Raw genomic sequence first — 17542 nt, 5'->3', positions numbered from 1 at the left:
CAGTGCTGGTCACGTTCTCCAATTGCCGTAGTGCGTAGTAAAGCTCAAGGCTCCTAACTGTTCAACTTAAGGGAAAATCTGGGATCAAGCCCTGTGGGTGTTTTCCTCTCTCGTCTTCCTACAAGCAAGGACAAAGCGCGTAAGCTGTATACACCCCAACTTCCCCAACTCACCGATACAGAAAGATAGCTTTGTCTTTCTTCTCCCTGAATTTGTCTTATTCTTTTTTGTATTAGTTTATTATTATTATTAGCATAGCACTGTGCTCAGCATAAAGGATCTTCAACTGGCTGAGGCTTGTAAAGGATCCTACTTTGCCTACAGTAAGGCACAGGGATTCATTTCTATTTCACAAAAATGAAACCCGTTATTTTAACTCCACCAGAGAGCAGAAACTCATCTCCTGGACTACACAGCCACTGTACTTCTCATGCAAAGTCAGTGAAGACCAATTTCAGTAGGATCTGGAGTGGGACCCCAAACCAGGAGAACAACATCAGCTATGACCTAAAGCCCACCGCAAAGGCTGCCACTATTTTTAAGTGCATTTCCTTGGCGTTGCTTTGGCTTAATAAATAAAATAATAAAAGGAATCTGTCTGCTTATGTACAAGAAATCAGAGCAACAGTAAACTAATGGCACCATTCCAAGACACAACTTGCTCCTGCATTCAGTTCTCTGCTCTGGGACAGGATAAAGGGACATATTGGGAGCCCAGAGCTAGTCATATTGCTTAAAAATTATCTGAGAGGCACAGAAATTATGGCTCTGCATTCAGTATAACCTCAGGAGTGATTACACCAATGCTCTAGGGACACCCACAGTTGTTTGAACCTAGTATATCAGGATAAATTCAAACAAGAAGGCAGCAAGCAGCTCCGGAAAAATGACCATTTACCCTGCCAAGAAGCCTGTAGCTTGTGTCAAACTCCACGTTGATACACCAGCTCCACAACCGGTATCCGATTCACTTAAAACTTACTCTATATTCCACTGGAAATACTCTTACAACAAAAGAAGTATCCTGTGACTGATATTAGAATGAACAGAAAACAGCTTTTCCAGCCTCTAAATATTTCCAAGGTTTTGAAAGCCTCCTCTTTCCTAGACCAACTAAGCAAGCCAAAATCTGACCCTTTTTCGACCTGAAATCCGAAGCAAAAGAAAATGCAGTCTAACCCATTAAAAGATTCAATTATTGTTTCAATTAACTCAAATTATTTCAATTTGTTTGGTTTAAAATTTATAGAAGGCACAAAAAGTTGCTTAGCATCATAACCTGTTGATTTTCATTTTTAATACTTCAAAAGATGGTGCTTCGACTTTTTCAGCACTGTTCCCCTTAGTGTTAACTCCTTTCTCACAGCAAATCTCCCTGTCAACGAACAGATGCTTTTGAATGAAAAAAAAGAAAACATTTTGCCAAGAAAAATCCACATTTAGCGCTAATTGTAGGCTGTATACAGGAGAGCGGAGCAGAACAGCTTTTTTCACGCTGTGCAATAGTCTTGTCAAGAACATCTGGAATTCGCCAGGTAAACTCGGCCTCTGCGTCTTGCCTTCGGATACATCCAGTGACCCACAGTCTTTTTTGAAGCCACCTATCTCGGCAGCGCTTTACTCAACCCACTGCAATGGAACCAGCTCCCAGACTCTTTTTGCAGCCTTTCCCATCAATCTGAACGGATGCCTCGCCGACCCATGGAAAAGAAAACAAACAAACAAACAAACAAAAAACAAACACGCAACAATGCATAATCTCATCTCTCCAATGCAGCAGAAAGAGCAGTCTTTGATGCTGCCCTTCCCTCCGTGCCCCCACGTCAGGAGGAGCTGAGATTTCAGGCTCAAAGCATGTGGCTGGGCTCTTTCTGACTGCCAGAAAGAGAAGCTGGCTCCCTGGGGAACTGTAACGCCAGCGTGGAGCTTGCGCAAAGATGGGCTGCACGGATGCCCTCTTCTAAGCCTAAGAGAAATGAATGCGCATCTATAAAAGCTTCACGAAGGGGAAAAAAGAAAAAAAAAAAAAGAGGGCAAAAGGGTTTCAGAGAAGACAGCCCCTTGAGCGATTTCCCAACATCAAAGAAAAAGGCCTCGAGCATGTTCTCCTCATGTGCTACCTTTGTTCAGCTTCTCGGCGCCTGCAGGCGCATTCCCGGCGACACACGAAAGGCTCCTGCAGCGCACCGGCAGCTCTGCGTCCACGTGCATTACCTGCCCGGCGCTCTGATTAGCTCGCTCCGTCACTTCAGGCCGATCCAAGTTCATCCTACACAGAAAGCTGCTCTTACGGAGCTAGGTGGGACCAACTAAGTCCCAGAGAGCTGCAGCACTTTTGCATCAGCTACGCTGCTTCGCAGCCTGCCTGGTCCTTCATCTGCAGCACAGTAATGTTTAGGTGATTCCTTCTGCTCTGCCGTTGCCATTAGACTGTGGGGCACGTATCTAGGAGTCCCCCCACTTCCGTATCCGTCTAGGCTTGGTGATTTCCCTTCTAGAGGTCTCCGCTTCTATTTCTATGTTCCCCTCAAGGTTACCTCCTCTTGCCTGCCCGCCTCTGCGTTTTTCTCAGTCGGTTTGCAGGTGCAGGCTCTGCGTTTCTGTGTTGAAAAAGCACAGGCATAACCACAGCACAGCGAACCGTCCCCAGCTGCTGCCCTTGAACGCGTCCCTCCGTTATCGCTCCCGCTGTTGCGGGGCAGCGGGTGGGCAGCGAATGAGGCAGGCCAGAAAGGGGCTCTGCAGACAACCGTAACTGCCAGCTCCTTTTATTTCTCCCAGTCACAAAAGGAAAGCTCCTAATCATGAATACCTTGCTCTCAATTTGGAATTGCTGTTACCTGCGTGCGAATTCTGGGGCAGCGCTCACGTGTGCAGCCTCCAGGAGGGCTCTCACGCACCCTGGAAACTGCACACAGGGCCTGTCAGCACAGCATTACAGAACAGGTTGAATTTGTCAACGGTTCTTCTTCCACAGACTTACACACCGTGCAGCCTTGCAATAACGGCATTCGCCTTCCACATCTCCACGTACAAAGACCATGTGACCAAACTGAGTTTCGGGGAAACTAAGGAACTGCTGCTCACTCCTGCACCTCTCGAGGCTGCAGCGCACCCACCCAAGGCGAAAGTAGCCCATGCTGGTTTTGCCCAGGCTGATCCCAGCACTGGCCAGGCCGAGAGTTGTGACCCCGTGAGAAACAGGTCTGCGTGCAGGGAAGGATCAGGTAGCCTGGCGGAGGACAGGCAGGAGCGCTTGCCTCCAGCAGCCTATAGCCAGTGAACGACATGAAAATAAACAGGAACACTAATTAATTACCCCATGAACACTAACTAATTTCACCTTGGAAACCCAGGGCCCAATCCCACCTTCTCTGAACTCAATGGGTCTTTTGCAAACGCCATGAATGGTGTGTTAAACCTCAACGCCATATTTCTAGAGGTTGCTAGAAAAGCAAGCTCACGGTGGATTTGGGTTTAAATCCGGGTCTCTAAGTACATGCTGCCTTGCAGACATCTGCTATAAAGCCACTGAAATGCCTTTGCCGAGCCACAAACCTTTAAGTAAAGACACTGAACTCGACGACTGGCTGCCAGAGTTTCATGCTGTTTTTGAGCCTAGACGCCAGCAGCCCCGCTGCTGCAGGCCGGTCCCTCCGCCCCACCGGTGGCTCTCGGCTCACATCCCCTTTACAGGCTCAGAGAGACCCCACCGTACTGTGGCCTCTTGCTCGCTAACCTGCCCTTTTCCTAGGGAGTGCTGATAGGCTGAATTCCCCCTGTAACACACATACGAGATTTTAATTATTTTACAAAAATGCCAAATTCCTTGTCAGCTGTAGCCTGTCAGACAGAATTAAGAAAATCAATAAATTCAGTGGACCGCAGCAAAAAGAACGAACGCCCCTGAAAGTAATGTTTCTTTCTTTCATCGGAGCTGAAGAAGAGATACTGTCGGAGTACCGTGGATTTCAATTTCTAAAATACCTAATTCGACTGAAAAGGAACAGTGGGAAGAGATGCTGGGGTAGGTTCCAGCAGGAACCCGGGAGAGCCATCGTGCCAGGAAGGATAACCTGCCGATTGACTTCGGGGAGGTGAAAGGATTCCCCAGGCAACAACAAAGCCACAACCTGCCCGTGTAACCAGGAACATTAACAGCCAAAACGGTGGGCTCTTATTGCTGTTACCTGCAGGCCTTTAAAAGAAGGCAGTTTCTGACAGTCAGTCAGCTAAGACCAGAACTTGGCTGTGGTTGCAGAGTACAGCCCAGATCTTCCTGCCCTTTCCAAGGAAGTGGAGAGCTGGGACATAACGTTGTTTCAGCAGGGCTGTCACGAGAAACCGCTCAGTTTCTTTCCGACTGTAACGCTCACTGCATTTTACTTAAGTTATAGCGTAGCTCACCACAACTCTCTGCCAAACTTGGATGTTTTGAAACGCCACCCGTTCCTGACCCCCTTGACTGAAATGGAGGGATCACTCTGGTCAGACGTTTAACTCCTTGCAAAGCATGTGGCCAGCCAAACCCCTGCGCTGCTGAAGCTCTCCAGGCACTGCAGTCAGGCAGAGCTACCACATGACGTGAAGGCTTCAGCCTTCCTGGATTTATCTAGACTGCCCATGTTTCTCAAGAGCTAAAGGGAGCTTCACACATCCAAAACGCAGAGAAATTCCTACTTGATAACTGAAAATGAACAGATAGACAGAACTACTGCAGAGAGGTCACAAGAGGAAATTGCCAAGAAAAAGGGAAGGAATGACATTACTATTTTACATGGTATTATCAGATGAGAATGGCAGTACATCTGGATGCGTTTTATAATGACATTTAAACTAACATTTTCCAACGTTAAAAGCTGAATTCCACGTTATTCCAGATCCTCCCTCAGCAGCATTTCCATACTGGACTCTCAAAAACAGTCTAATCAAAGTAGGCACGTGTTATTAGCTCTGTTGTGGAAGTGGCAGCTCACCGTGCCGGTCAGTGCACGGTCAGGAAGGAAAGTTCCTCTGTCTGCCCTACCTCCCCAACCCTTCTACCCAATACACTGCCCTTTACACAGCAGCCATATAACCAAAAACCTGCAAGCCCAGGATAACATGTTTCTATTTAACCACAGTCAGACAGGCGCAGTCTGCTAGGTCCCCGCTGCCGGGCTGTCTAGCCCGAGCGCACAGGATCCCAGGGTTGCAGTTAGAGTATTTCCAAAGCTAGCTGGCTCGATGCAGAGAGCTCCGCCGCACGGCGTAGACATGCCTTGCGTTTGAGTCTCCTGTCATTAGTTAGCATTAATCCTGACAGGGCGCCCTAAATCCAACATCCTTTAAAGGGCTTGAGTGGGAATGAGGCACTAGTTAACTTATAAATTAAAGCGTGAATTAAATTATCCACTGAATAAAGTAAGGGGCAATTTGAATTTTAGTACATTATGAAGTCAAAAGAACGAGGCCAATTTACACCAGCTGAGGATTTGGCCTAGTTCCTCCTACCCAGGATTTTAAGCCCTGCTTCGGTAGAGCAGAGGCTGTGGATGTGAACTTATCCTGCTGCATGGTATTAGAGACTTATGACATAAACTTTCTGCATATTATTTTCAATAAACTATATTAGACCATTTACAATTGAATATTTGCATTCCACAGTTTATATGAAAATATGCGGGAGCACCGGCAAACAACTTTCACTTGTTATCTGCCCCAAATCTCTGTGAAATCCTTTGAATATCCAATTGGGAATCACTTACCAATAAATCACTAGGAACTTCCCCCTCTCCCTGCCCTTTCAGTTCCTTGCCATACTCATTCCAAATGAGTTTGCACATTTCTAACACTAGAGACAGAACTGGAAACAGCCTAAAAATAAAGAAAATTGACCATAAATCGGTGATTAGCAAGTTGCAAAAAATCAGGGACATGAGTTATATCATTTAGCATGACAAAAGCGTATTCAGATCCTTTAGCGACGACGTGTAAAATCCTCGCCTTACTGAAACGAGAAAACAAAACTCAGCTCTTGCTACTGAACATAATAAACAGATGAGGGTAAATCTCTCGGGGCTCAAAAATCACTATTTATTTCTGACCGTATACACTATATACCCGTTTGCCTTGGCGCCACCTGTGAGCAATTTTCTGCTGGCTTGAGGCAGTCGTTGCTCAGCCCAGAGGGTCCCGCATCTGGGACTCCTTTGGGCCACGTCTGCGGCAGAGAGCCTCCGAGCACCTGGAAGCGCTCCCAGCCGCTGATGCCAAGGGCACGGGGCAGCCCCAGCCTTGCGAGTAGCTGCCCTGGTGCCCCATGCCCCCGAGGGCTGCGCCACGGCGGAAGCGAGCTCTCCTCTCCCGAGGGAAGCAATAAGCTGCGCTCAAAGCGTTTCCCTCTGTTGTTCTACCCACCGGGCCGGTCAGTAAAGATGTGCCGGGATACAAACGCCTCCACGGTACCTGCAGCGGCAGGATATAGGGCAAGGAGATGCAGAGCCGCCGTGGCTTTTTTCCGCAGAAAATGTTAACTCCTGCAACAGCCCAGAAGGCACAGGGTACCAAGGGGATTTTTAAAACAAATTCCTCCTTCCTCGTTGTATCCTAGCAACACCTCTCTGAGGTTAGAGATGCGCTGCCTTGCCCACCTGTTGTGTAGCATGCCGGAGGCAAATTACATATTGCTTTCTTCCCCTCTCTCCCCATCAGCGCAAAGCCACTGTGATTAAGGAATACGCCACAACTGGCGTAGCCCAGGCTCAGGCACTCCGGCTGGCTGCCATGCACGGGGGTGCACATCTCTGCCCACCGTGCGGCTTGTGTGAGGTGTACGGTCCAAGGAAAGGCCTCGCTAAAACAGGGTGATGGTCTCGCCACCGCAGCAATAAAAAAGGGGGCCTTAATCCCCAACATGAAAAAGCTTTACGTACAATCACGCGACGCTGAAGGAACTCAGGCTCTGGATGGATATCTGGGCAAGATCTGCAAAAGTGCCGTAGGTCCAAAATGTGCACAGTGAACAAAACATTGCTCTGTAAAACAAACTTAATAAAACTTTAATAATCACAAAAACCTGTAGGAGAAGGGGAAATGAACAGGAGATCAATTTCTAAACCTAACAAAGAACCTTCTCCTATGTATTTTCCTGCCCATCAAGACAGAGTGCCTTTCTTTGACCATCACCAATCAATCCTTCGGGCTGCAATGTGCATTTATCATTTGAACCTCCATTGTCCCCATTTATCTGCATTTTTGCAAAACAAGACAGTGAGAACTTGCAAAATTTGCCGCTTTTATGTGTTATGGAACGGATCCCTGCTAAGTTCATTTTATTCCAATATATTAAGAAATGCAAGGGTTACACAGACACATGCAGGGGAACCTCTGTCCCCAGGGCCAGTAGGGGAGATGATGGTATCACTGCCCATTCAAAGATGTATCATTTGCTGCAGATCTCTGTTATTCATCTTCACTCAGAGTAAAATATGGGGTAGTTCGTAAGTGGTTTTGGCACTTGTGAGTTATCCTTCTTCACCTTTACCCACTCATAAAGATAAATGCCATAATGAAACACAGCCATCAGGTATTCGCTCTATTTGAAGTACTCAAAGTGGGAACAATGATTATACCCTTTCATTGGGTAAGTTAAGGTTGACTGCCTAGCTGCACGGGGAAGACAGCAATGATTTGCACTAGCTAACACGCAGCGAATGGAAGATGGTGGCACATCCTCCCCCTCAGCCCTGGGTATTGTTAATCGCAGACTGTATAATATGTTCACTATGTCAAACCTGCACTTTATTTTAAGGCTACTCGGCAACCAGCAAAGGGGAATCCAGCTGAGATGGCAGCAGCCACTTCGTTAGTTCAATGTCTGCTTGTTTTTGACACTTCTGTGGAATCACTGGCTACATTTTTATAACTGCAAGTGAGAAATGCGTTCTGACAGGCAGGATTTTTTGGAAGTGTCACCAGAATTTTAGGACCCGGTCCTGACCGTGTACCGCACCGGCAAAACTCCCTTTAAGGCTGATAGATAGCCTAAGTGAGAACTGGCAGCTGAGTCGAGCCTTCTGTGTCGCCTAAAACTTATTGCTTTCAGAGCTGTCATTTTTTTTATAGTGTAGGAGAGGAAAACCAAGCATTTAAAGTTGTATTTAAATATGAAAACCTGACAGACATATCTGACAATAAAAGCACAGCTGGTAACAACACACTGAAAGCAATGCAACGGTACTTGATGGGAGGCTGTAACCCTGTCTCCGCTTGAGTCTGAGGATAATCTACAGGTGGGAGCAGCTTCCTTATTTATGTAGCACAGGGGATACTGTTTCTATCTCTACATTATTGTGCAGCGCTGGGCAGAAATTACATCAGGATCCCATCATCCAGACGTTGCACAAATAAGAACAGAATTCCCCAAACTTTTCTGAACCAGGCATAAGCCCCCAGAAAGGTGGTTCTTTACACACACGGCAGGAGTTACGTTTATCCTTTACTCAACTGGAAGAGACAACGCCGTTCAAAGCCAGTCTCTTGAAACCTGCAGTGGACCAGAAGCTTCAGGGATAGAAGCTGACAGGGACTGCTTCATCTTAAATTAAGCACAAATCACTGATCTCTTCTGATGTTAATATGGAGCAGTTGGTACACACAGGGAAGATCCAGTCACAGCTGATTTATCATGGCCTTGCAACAGCACCAACTCCCACAACCACCAGTTATTTTTATGCAGCTATTAAGGCTAAGGATGTGTTAGGAAAATAAATTAAGTATTAACATGCTCCAGGGAGAGCATTTGCAAAAAGCAGCAGGTTGTGGGTTAAAATAGCCAGGTGCGTTTTAACCAGTATAAAAAATGGTCAAAGAACAGCTGCTAGAGAGACTCAGGAGCCCTGGCACTTGCTATCTAAAAAATATTAAGGGTATTCCGAAGCACACACTGGCTTATATTCAGCACCCAGAAGCCGTTTTAAGCACTCCGTGGAGACAAGCTAATGTTATTAGGGCACTTTTCTCCAAGAGACAACAATACATTTTGAGCCAAATAATCCCATCAGAAGGCTTTGTAAACGCCTTAATCAGATGAACTGACTGTGATTATCTCATGTTAAGACAGATTCAGAGGCTGAGCTAAGGCAAGTTTTCTCCTGTCATTTGAAAGCACAGTCACGCTATTTGCTGGAGAGTTTTGGTGCTGCGCCCACCATCGAGAAGTGGCTTCCTGAGAGAATCTCTAGAGTCAAACTGAACTGGAGCATGTCAGCTGCTTCAAGAGCAAAGCCTTGAGCCAGGAGCCTTCAAATTAAGGTTTTTCACTTTGCTAAGCAGCAAAGCCACGGCTAAAAAAGCACTGAAAATACAAGCCTCACCACCTGGTGCGGCAATAGTCTGAGACCCAAGAGGCAAGGGTTGCAGTCCTCCTCTGGCCTTGGCCACACGTCACCTCTCTGACTCAGATTCATCCTGTCCAGTGTCTTTGGTAAAGCATTTGGAGACCCATAGACAAGAAAAAGTGTACAAAGAACCAGGTAATGCTATTAGTGCGTGACGCCACGGCTCTAAGTTACGGGAAGGCAGACACAGCCACAATGAACACCTTAAATCAGAAGGATAGGAAGAAATGCGCGAAGAGAGGAGGAAGAAATTGGATTATGACACTGAAAGAGAGAAAAGTAGTAGGTGGGAGGGCTTTAGAGACCTTGGGAAGCACTCTGCTACCAGCATGATAGTCTCAGTAAAGAAAATCATTAGAAAACTGACTAGAAGGAAAAAAACGGGCCAGAAAGAGTCAGCCACAGTTGTGTTTTATTTCATAAAATAGTTCAAGTCTCCTTTTCCCTCCTTTGGTTTTGAAAGTATATATCTGTACGACTCAGGGAGGCTTGAACAACGGGGAGCTGTAGGCACTTGTGTGCCATCCTTAACACGGTAACATGAAAAAAGCCAAGAGAGAAGGGTGCCCAAATATAGTTCAAAAGGCTTCCACCTCTGTGTTTTCAGGTTCAAACTCCACATCCAGCTCAGAGCAGTGATCTGTGCTCTGCATTTAGCCACGAGCAGAAATAAGTCCGCTACACAATCACAAAAGCTTAAGGTGGAAATGATTACAGTTGATGTCCTCTTTTTATAAGGGACCAGGTATAAAATAAAATACTTTCAGTGAACTCTCTAGAGAAGTTTGCTGCTGCTTGCATCATATTAAATAGCAGCCCAGTGATATTTAGCCAACTTTTCATCTCCCAAATACCACTCACTGCAGACCCTCTGTTGGGAGAAATAAAATTCTTATCTTATCACGATACGATAAGATTCAGTTCTTATCATGATCCAGCCTCTAATTCACAAATGAACACAAAAACATGGACTTGGCTTACATTTTTGTCTTAAGAAAATAAGCATTTTTCTCTGTGTATATAATGCATTATTTTTCCTTTGAAAAAGGAGTTCTAAAATCAAATACATCAAATGTACAGCCTGCCCCCTGCCAGTGCAGCAGCAACGGTGCCAGAGACAGCAATGGGAACAGAAGAAAACCCAATTATCTTTTGAGGGGATGCAAAAGTTAAACTTCCGTGCCAGAAAATACAGAACACCTGAAGCAACGTATACACAATAACCAAGGATCGCTGGGAGACCAGCATGCTCACATTCTCAAAACTAAAAACTTTGTAGAAATGCGTCTACTCTTTCAAGAACTGTTTTAAATATGCTTGGGGTATGAATTCCAGATACGGTCTCTGCTCAATACTGAGAAAAGTGCATTTGCAAACCAAAAAAAAGGAATCAAATTAAGCACTGACCAGTTTTTCAAGTATGTACAACCGCCAGCCCCTCTTGGTAGCTCCGTTGTTCACAGAACACAATGATATTTGGGCAAATATTCAACAAGCTTGTTTTTTCTTACGACTAATCCACCACGTTTACAAGTTTCACTTACCAGTCAAGTTCTTCAAGCCAAGTTCCCTGAGTCCAAAGTTACCATCCTTTCTGTAGTTAAGAAATATGGCCAGAGCGTATCTGTCTTCATAGAGTTTGGTCCCACGAACAATGCGCAGGTTCTCCAGTGGCAGGTATTCAAACTGATTCAAAGCCACCAAAACGTAGCCTGTGACTTCTCTGATAGACTGAAAGAGACACATGAAAAACACGTTAGAAATGGTCTGCTTTTAGCCGTTCCACATTTCTCGCGCAATGGCTGCTTTACTAAGAGAGCCTGGTACTTGAGAAAACACAAACTTTGCAAAAAAAAAAAAAAATTCTGTTTCGGCTTACTGAATTTATCACATTTCTGTTTCAACTCGAGTTTATCACAAATGCCAGTTTGAAAAGTAGAAAATTAAGGAGTAAAGATTCTTTTCAGTTTTATTAAACTTGAGCAGAAATTCACAGTAAGTATAAAAGATACACCAAGAGATGATTTTTCACAACTCAAACCAGAGATTAGGTCCAAGGCCTCTGTACAACATGAGCAGAATCCGCCACGGCAAGATTGTCTATGTGCTAGTAACTGTCTCTTATATAGGATATTCAGGACTAAGACTGAAGGCATGGACCATGTGGTAAGAGAGTGACCTTTGGAAAAGCTCCCTAAGGAACAGGAATGGAGGATAGAAACAAAGGGCAGGTTTCCAAATAAATAAATAAAAAGCACACATATATTACCACCTGATTCTGTGCTTCTAAATAAATGAAGCCAATCATGGGACATCTGCACGATTAAGCTCTAGGTTTCATTTCAAAGTGCTGGAGCCCATGCTGCATTTCCCAGACTTGGAGCAAAAACAGCATCAAAGCCATTAGCAAAATGGTTGCTCTACCTTTGGGTTTGCTGAAAACTTTGTTTGCTTTAAACGAACTACTCAAATAACCCTCCTGCTCATACTCAACAATTATCTGAGCTGTAAAACCAACCAACCAACCCACCCAAAAAACCCACCCAAACTAGCAACTTGTTTTCAAAACGTAAAACAGTAACGCAACTAAGAATTTTCTGTTTTAAAAAGAAAAAACTGTTTGAAATTACGCCCTTTCAAAAAACAAAGCATATTCAAGCATTTTAAATAACTGGCCTGGAAGTCTGCAAACCTCTTTGCAGAGTCTCATCCCAAGGCGGGCACAGAGCCTCACCACCCTCAGCCAGACTGCACGCAGGCTGAGAGATGCTCCAGCCCCGAGCTGCTCACAGAGACGGGACCTCCATGGTGGAAAGGGTCTCGCAAATGGCAGCCTTCCAGTCTCATCCAATTCCACACCTGCAGCATCCTGCAGCCGCTCTTTATGTCTACGTTCACGTGCGTGCGTGTGTTTGCATGTGCCTTTAATGGACGGAAATTGATATAACTACTCGTGTACTTAAACGAACGCAAACGCCTTCCCCCCCGCTCTGGCAATACTAATACTTTAAACAACACGTAGAAAGAAAAAAACCTGCTTAGAACAACGTGCTCCGACTATAGCTAACACGATGGGGACTCCAGTCAATACCATGATAAAAACAAGCAAGCTAACGAGAGCAGGCATAGAATTAAACGTGTGTACCGCTAACAGTGCGTACCACCAGTAAAGGAAGGCAATGGGGATCTGCAGTACGCAGGACAGGCTTCTGCTTTGCTGTTCAGTGCAGTTGCCTCAATTTCATCCCTTAGTGTGCATAAACCTTTTAACTAGGTTTATAAAACTGAATATAAAGTTCATAAGATTATTACTGAGCATGGCAACGTACATACGGAAGGGTTATTCTCGAGCATGGCGATATACATAAGGAAGGGTTTATGCGCTGCCAACTCTGGGCAGTGTCTGTCATTCTAAAGCCAGAGCTCTGTTCTCTGCTAAAGCTACTAAAAAAGCTCTGGGGCTATTTCAAGACTTGCTTGGCATCTAAACAGAGCCCAGCGTCGTTACAGGAGTTTGATGAGAACCCAGTGAGTTCAGCTAGGCTGAGATGCATGGTTCAGTAGCTCAATATTAAATGCAGAGCTGCATTATACCCTGGGACACTGATTCCATTATAATCAGCAGCTTTCCAGCACTTTCATGATACGTCTTTGCTTTCAGACATTTCAGCTTAGCCAGTTTGGTCAGGAATTTATTTCTTATTGTACCTAAAGATTTCCTTCAGCTGGCTTTTCTAGCTTTCTTCAGAATTCAGAAAATATTAAAATTATACTCCTGACTTCAATTTCTCTGCTGATGTTCTAGGGGCACTGTGATTGCTCTAATTAATTTAAAGGGACTTTTTACCTTGGAATTACATCAAAAAAAAATTAAAAGCCGTTCCAAAACTGCATCTGACCAAGTCCTTTCTGCCAATTTTTGACACTTATAATCACACTTTCTATTTTTAAGATATGCCTTATTTATTGACATACAGAAAGTCCACCTGAAAAGTCCCTAGCTCAGCACGGCACTGAAGTTACGCTGACGCTCCCCTGCAAACCTTGGGCCACTCCAAACTAGAGAAATAGAGAAGAGAAGATGGAATTTGCATTTTGTTGTTGTTGATGTTGATTATTGTGAATTGCTACCCCCTACCCCAGAAGCCGTGCTTTGTTTGGTTACTTGACTGAAATGACATTTTTGGCAAGTATTCTGACAAGAGCCAGAAGGTCCTTCCAGTCCCGTGGTTTCCATCAGCACTGCAACATCATTTTCTCCTCTGCAAATGCAATTACTCACTGGAAAAATAGCCACGTTAATCCTTGCAAATCAAAATGACCAAAATAATCTGAAATCTTTCATATTTACTAGAACATGGTGTTCTGATTGACCAAATCTAGCTGATTACTGTCTAAATTCTGGGTGTTTATTTTTTTAAATCCCACTTGAATGGAAAAGAGCAGTAACACATCTTACAGGATGACATGTGTTTTCTGACTGGTCTCACTCGAAAGATGCACTGTAAGCACAGCTGGCAGTTCAGGTTTTGGCCACTCCTTGCTGATGCTGTCAGTTTGCCAGTCATTGCTAGTTTTGATGTGATCCTTACCAGAAGTGGACACCTGCCCGCTCCAAGCGCTGTTGGAGGCATTGCAAAGACTCCCCTTGGCTTCCATGCAGACTCAAACCCTCACGCCAGAAGGGATCATCTAGCCTGATTTCCTCCTCTGCAACTCATGCCAGGATTAGGCATGACTTGAACCTCCCACCCTTTGTATACAAAACAGAACACTTTTCAGCGCCCCGCTGAATTATTTTAATAACTAACCAAAAAGAATTGGGGCTGAAGAGCTGGATGCTTTGTTCACTGTCCCTTGCAAGGATCAGAACTCTGGATGCCCTTCACAGTGAATATATTTAAATACACACACACACACACACACACACACATATCCATATACATATATATATATATATAAATATATAAAACACTAAGCAAATCAGCATAGCCACCTAAGGAATAAACTCAGGCGTTTTAATGTTCTATTTGAACTGCTTAAGGTTCAACACCAATCTACGTCCCACCAAGAAGGTGAAGGGGCTCACGGCAGCGGTAGTTTGAGTACCACCTCTCCTGTTTGGGCTGGAGTTTCTTGCTAAAATACATTTCCCGTGAGTCAGTCCGTTGGGGCGGGGGGGGGGGGAGGGAGGGGGAGACAAGGATGCAAACGGGAACTGAACTGCAGCTCCCATGTCCTACAGCTGAAATGGAAAGAGACAGATTAATTGCCAACAGGCTTAAAGCTAAAAGTTTCCAAAGAGGAAATCAGAAAAAATCTGGCAACCTAAAAAACTTCCTCGCTCACAATTATGATTTTGCAGGATTTTTTTTTTCTCCATTACAACATCGTTTTGCCTGGAAATTCCTGGCCAACATTATCTTGCCTTTCCTTGTCATCTTCCCAGTCCTTGAGATGGGACCGAGGGAGCGAGACAGCACACAGATGCACGTTCCCACAATACTTCTGCTTATGTACACACATTTTGGCTTCCCAAAGCAGTCTGGGCACAGAAACGTGAATGAATGTATAGATTTGAAGGAAGAAAAGGCTGAAACTCCCAAGTTCCCCTTTGCGAAGGGAAAAGGCGTGCTGCTCATCAAACCTTCCTAACAGATGCCTGGATGTTCGAAAGCAGATGAGAAGACACATTTGAGGATTCAAGAGCCAAAGGCGTCTGCTTGTTTGATTTGGCGTGTTAGGCATCAGGTACCAAAATAAAAAAGGGTATGCTTCTAGCAGAGAAAAGGAAAAAAAAAAGAACGAAAGATAGAAAACTTATTAGGATTTGACAAATCTAAAGCTTCACGAGCTGCTTTAAAACCATGTCAAGTCACAGGATCCAGTCTGAAATATTTATCAGAGGAAAATTCTTCATCTGCATTCATTTTTAGATGGAAGACGACTACTTGTTGTGCCCCACAGTATATTGTCCTTAAGGATCGGTGCTTCTTTTCAACCAAGAAGTCAGCACACTGAGAAATCCCATAGGGCAAAACGCACATCCAGTTCTTAGGGCTGTAAAAGGCGAGTCGCAGCTAACAGGCACAGGTTAGATTTGCTTGGATGAGATGGGTCTTTCTTCTCCTCACTGTTTCCAGGACATATAAGATGGAAAGGAATGCTTATTAATTTTACTGGGATTTAATGGATGAAGTTACAAACTCTCCTGTCCTGTAGGTAAAGCATCTTTTCCCCCAGGTTTTAATGCAGGCACACTGCTCCATAAGCCAGCTTCCTACTGGCTTCACTTTCCCCTATGCAGGGAATCTTTTTTTTTTTTTTTTTGTTTAAATACCTGAAAGCAAACCGCCCCGGGATGACGATAAACCACATTTTAAACTAAAAGGTAACTATGCTCAAACCTGCTGCAGAGACAAGACCACGGACAATTAAAAGGGAAACGAGAAGTTTGGCTGCAAGAGGGAAGGCAGAAAGAGAGCAGGTGGAAGAGGAGCGATGGTTACAACTTCCATCTTCAGCTTGGCGGTCAAAATTCGCCGTCCGGCCGGAGGACCCGGACGCGGTTCACGCGCTCCCCTGCCGCTGGGGTGGTCACAGGCTTCCCCGCGAGGCAGGAGCCGACCCACCTCACTGCGCCTCTGACTGGGGAGGACTCACCTACCTTACCACCCACGTGAAGACTGAGGAAGCCACCAGAAGCTCATACACCCCTGAGTTAGTCGCGATTTAACCCCAAACCAGGCTGCTGCTTGCCCCTCGTGCGCCACTGGAGGCCGCCTTCCAAAATGGAGGACGCCTCGCCTTCCAAAATGGAGGACACCACCACCGCCTCTTCCCTCAGCTGTGCCCTAGGGCCGTGGCATGGGCCTGGCAGCCCCCCTCCTACCCACCTGCTTTGCCAGCGACAACAGAGCAAACGGCCCTTGCCAGGGGCAGCAGGGGAAGAGCGAGCCGGCGCACCCTGGCCCCTGCCCCACCATGGCTGCCCAGGCGCAGGCCCTGCTGCCTGGGGCGCTGGAGGAGCCAGGAACCGCGCACCTGCCATTTATTTCACCTGTCTGGGAGACAGGTCTCGCCGCCCCAAAAGCGGCTGACCGGGCCGTGCCGCGTTGGTGCCCTCGCGAGGCGAGCCTCGCCGCTCGGCTCCGGCGCCGTGCGCTGGTCGCGGCCCCCGCAGAGAGCTGCTCTGCCCGACCCGGGGGAGGGGAGGGGGGGGGCCTTAATTTAACGCAGCTCTCCCAGGCATACGTTCGTTCTTACCACCTCGAAGGAAAGCAAATTATTCTCCTCGGCTCTTTCGTCCTTTTTTTTTTTTTCTCTCTCCCCTTAATGGCAGGTTTCAATTCAGAAAATGCTCTCGCTTAACAAAGGAAAAGCTACAAACCAAAAGCTGCCATTCTCAGCTCCTTCCACCCTCAGGACCGTTGAACATGGCTTCTACTGCGTTAGTGCTGCGTGGCACCGACTGGGATTTGGGTCCTTGTGGCCGACACAGCCGGGGACAAGTCCTGGCTGAATTCAGCGACAGCTTCTCCCGCACGTGGGGTTTAATTTCTCAGGAACAAACGTTACGGTGTTATCCAACCGACGAGGCGAACAGAGCAACAGCATCTCAAAATGCCAAAAGCTGGTTATTCTCAGAGGTTCTTTTCAGGGTGCCGAACTCTTTCTATTGAAACACAACACCCAGAGGCTTTGATGACAGCTAACCCCAGCCGAGCGCAGGGGAAGCCTTCTCAATGCTCAAGAGCAAAGCCAGGAAACATCCTGTCCATGGGGAGTAAAAAACCCGATTGTTACTCCTGATCTTCAATTGTCCTTTGGTTCGAGTCAAATGCATTGAGTGAAAAGGAGCAAAATAACAGTGAGAACTTCGTCGTTCTGGCCAGAACAACAGATCAATGAATGATTAAGGCAGCTGATGTTTCTCATAAAAGCTACCAAGTCTTTTTAACATCTATCAAGGAAGGTTAGATTGGGGCGAAGGCACTGACGAGAACTGTATTGTGGTTCACGCAGCTTATCGTTTGACCCGCAGGCACGTTATGTATCCTGTCTCCAGCCCTAATTCTGTAAAACACTTCTTGTCCTGCTTCACATTAAGCATATCCACCCCCAGCTGTGCAATCAGAGTAACACCAAGTGCTGTGCGGGTG

General features: G+C 45.8%; 1 protein-coding gene across 3 annotated transcripts in view; it reads right to left on the bottom strand.

The window, feature by feature from the left end:
* ERBB4 (erb-b2 receptor tyrosine kinase 4) overlaps positions 1-17542 on the bottom strand; it is a 597238-nt gene that overhangs the window by 290993 nt on the left and 288703 nt on the right. For all 3 annotated transcript variants that reach the window (XM_068947909.1, XM_068947910.1, XM_068947911.1), the window contains exon 3: positions 10925-11111. In XM_068947909.1, coding sequence (XP_068804010.1) covers positions 10925-11111 — 187 coding nt within the window. The remainder of the gene's footprint in view (positions 1-10924; positions 11112-17542) is intronic.

This window comes from Struthio camelus, chromosome 6 (genome assembly GCF_040807025.1).
Source record: "Struthio camelus isolate bStrCam1 chromosome 6, bStrCam1.hap1, whole genome shotgun sequence".
Lineage (NCBI taxonomy): Eukaryota > Metazoa > Chordata > Aves > Struthioniformes > Struthionidae > Struthio > Struthio camelus.
Note: the sequence above shows the minus strand (reverse complement) of the source record. Positions and strands in the feature narration are given on the sequence as shown.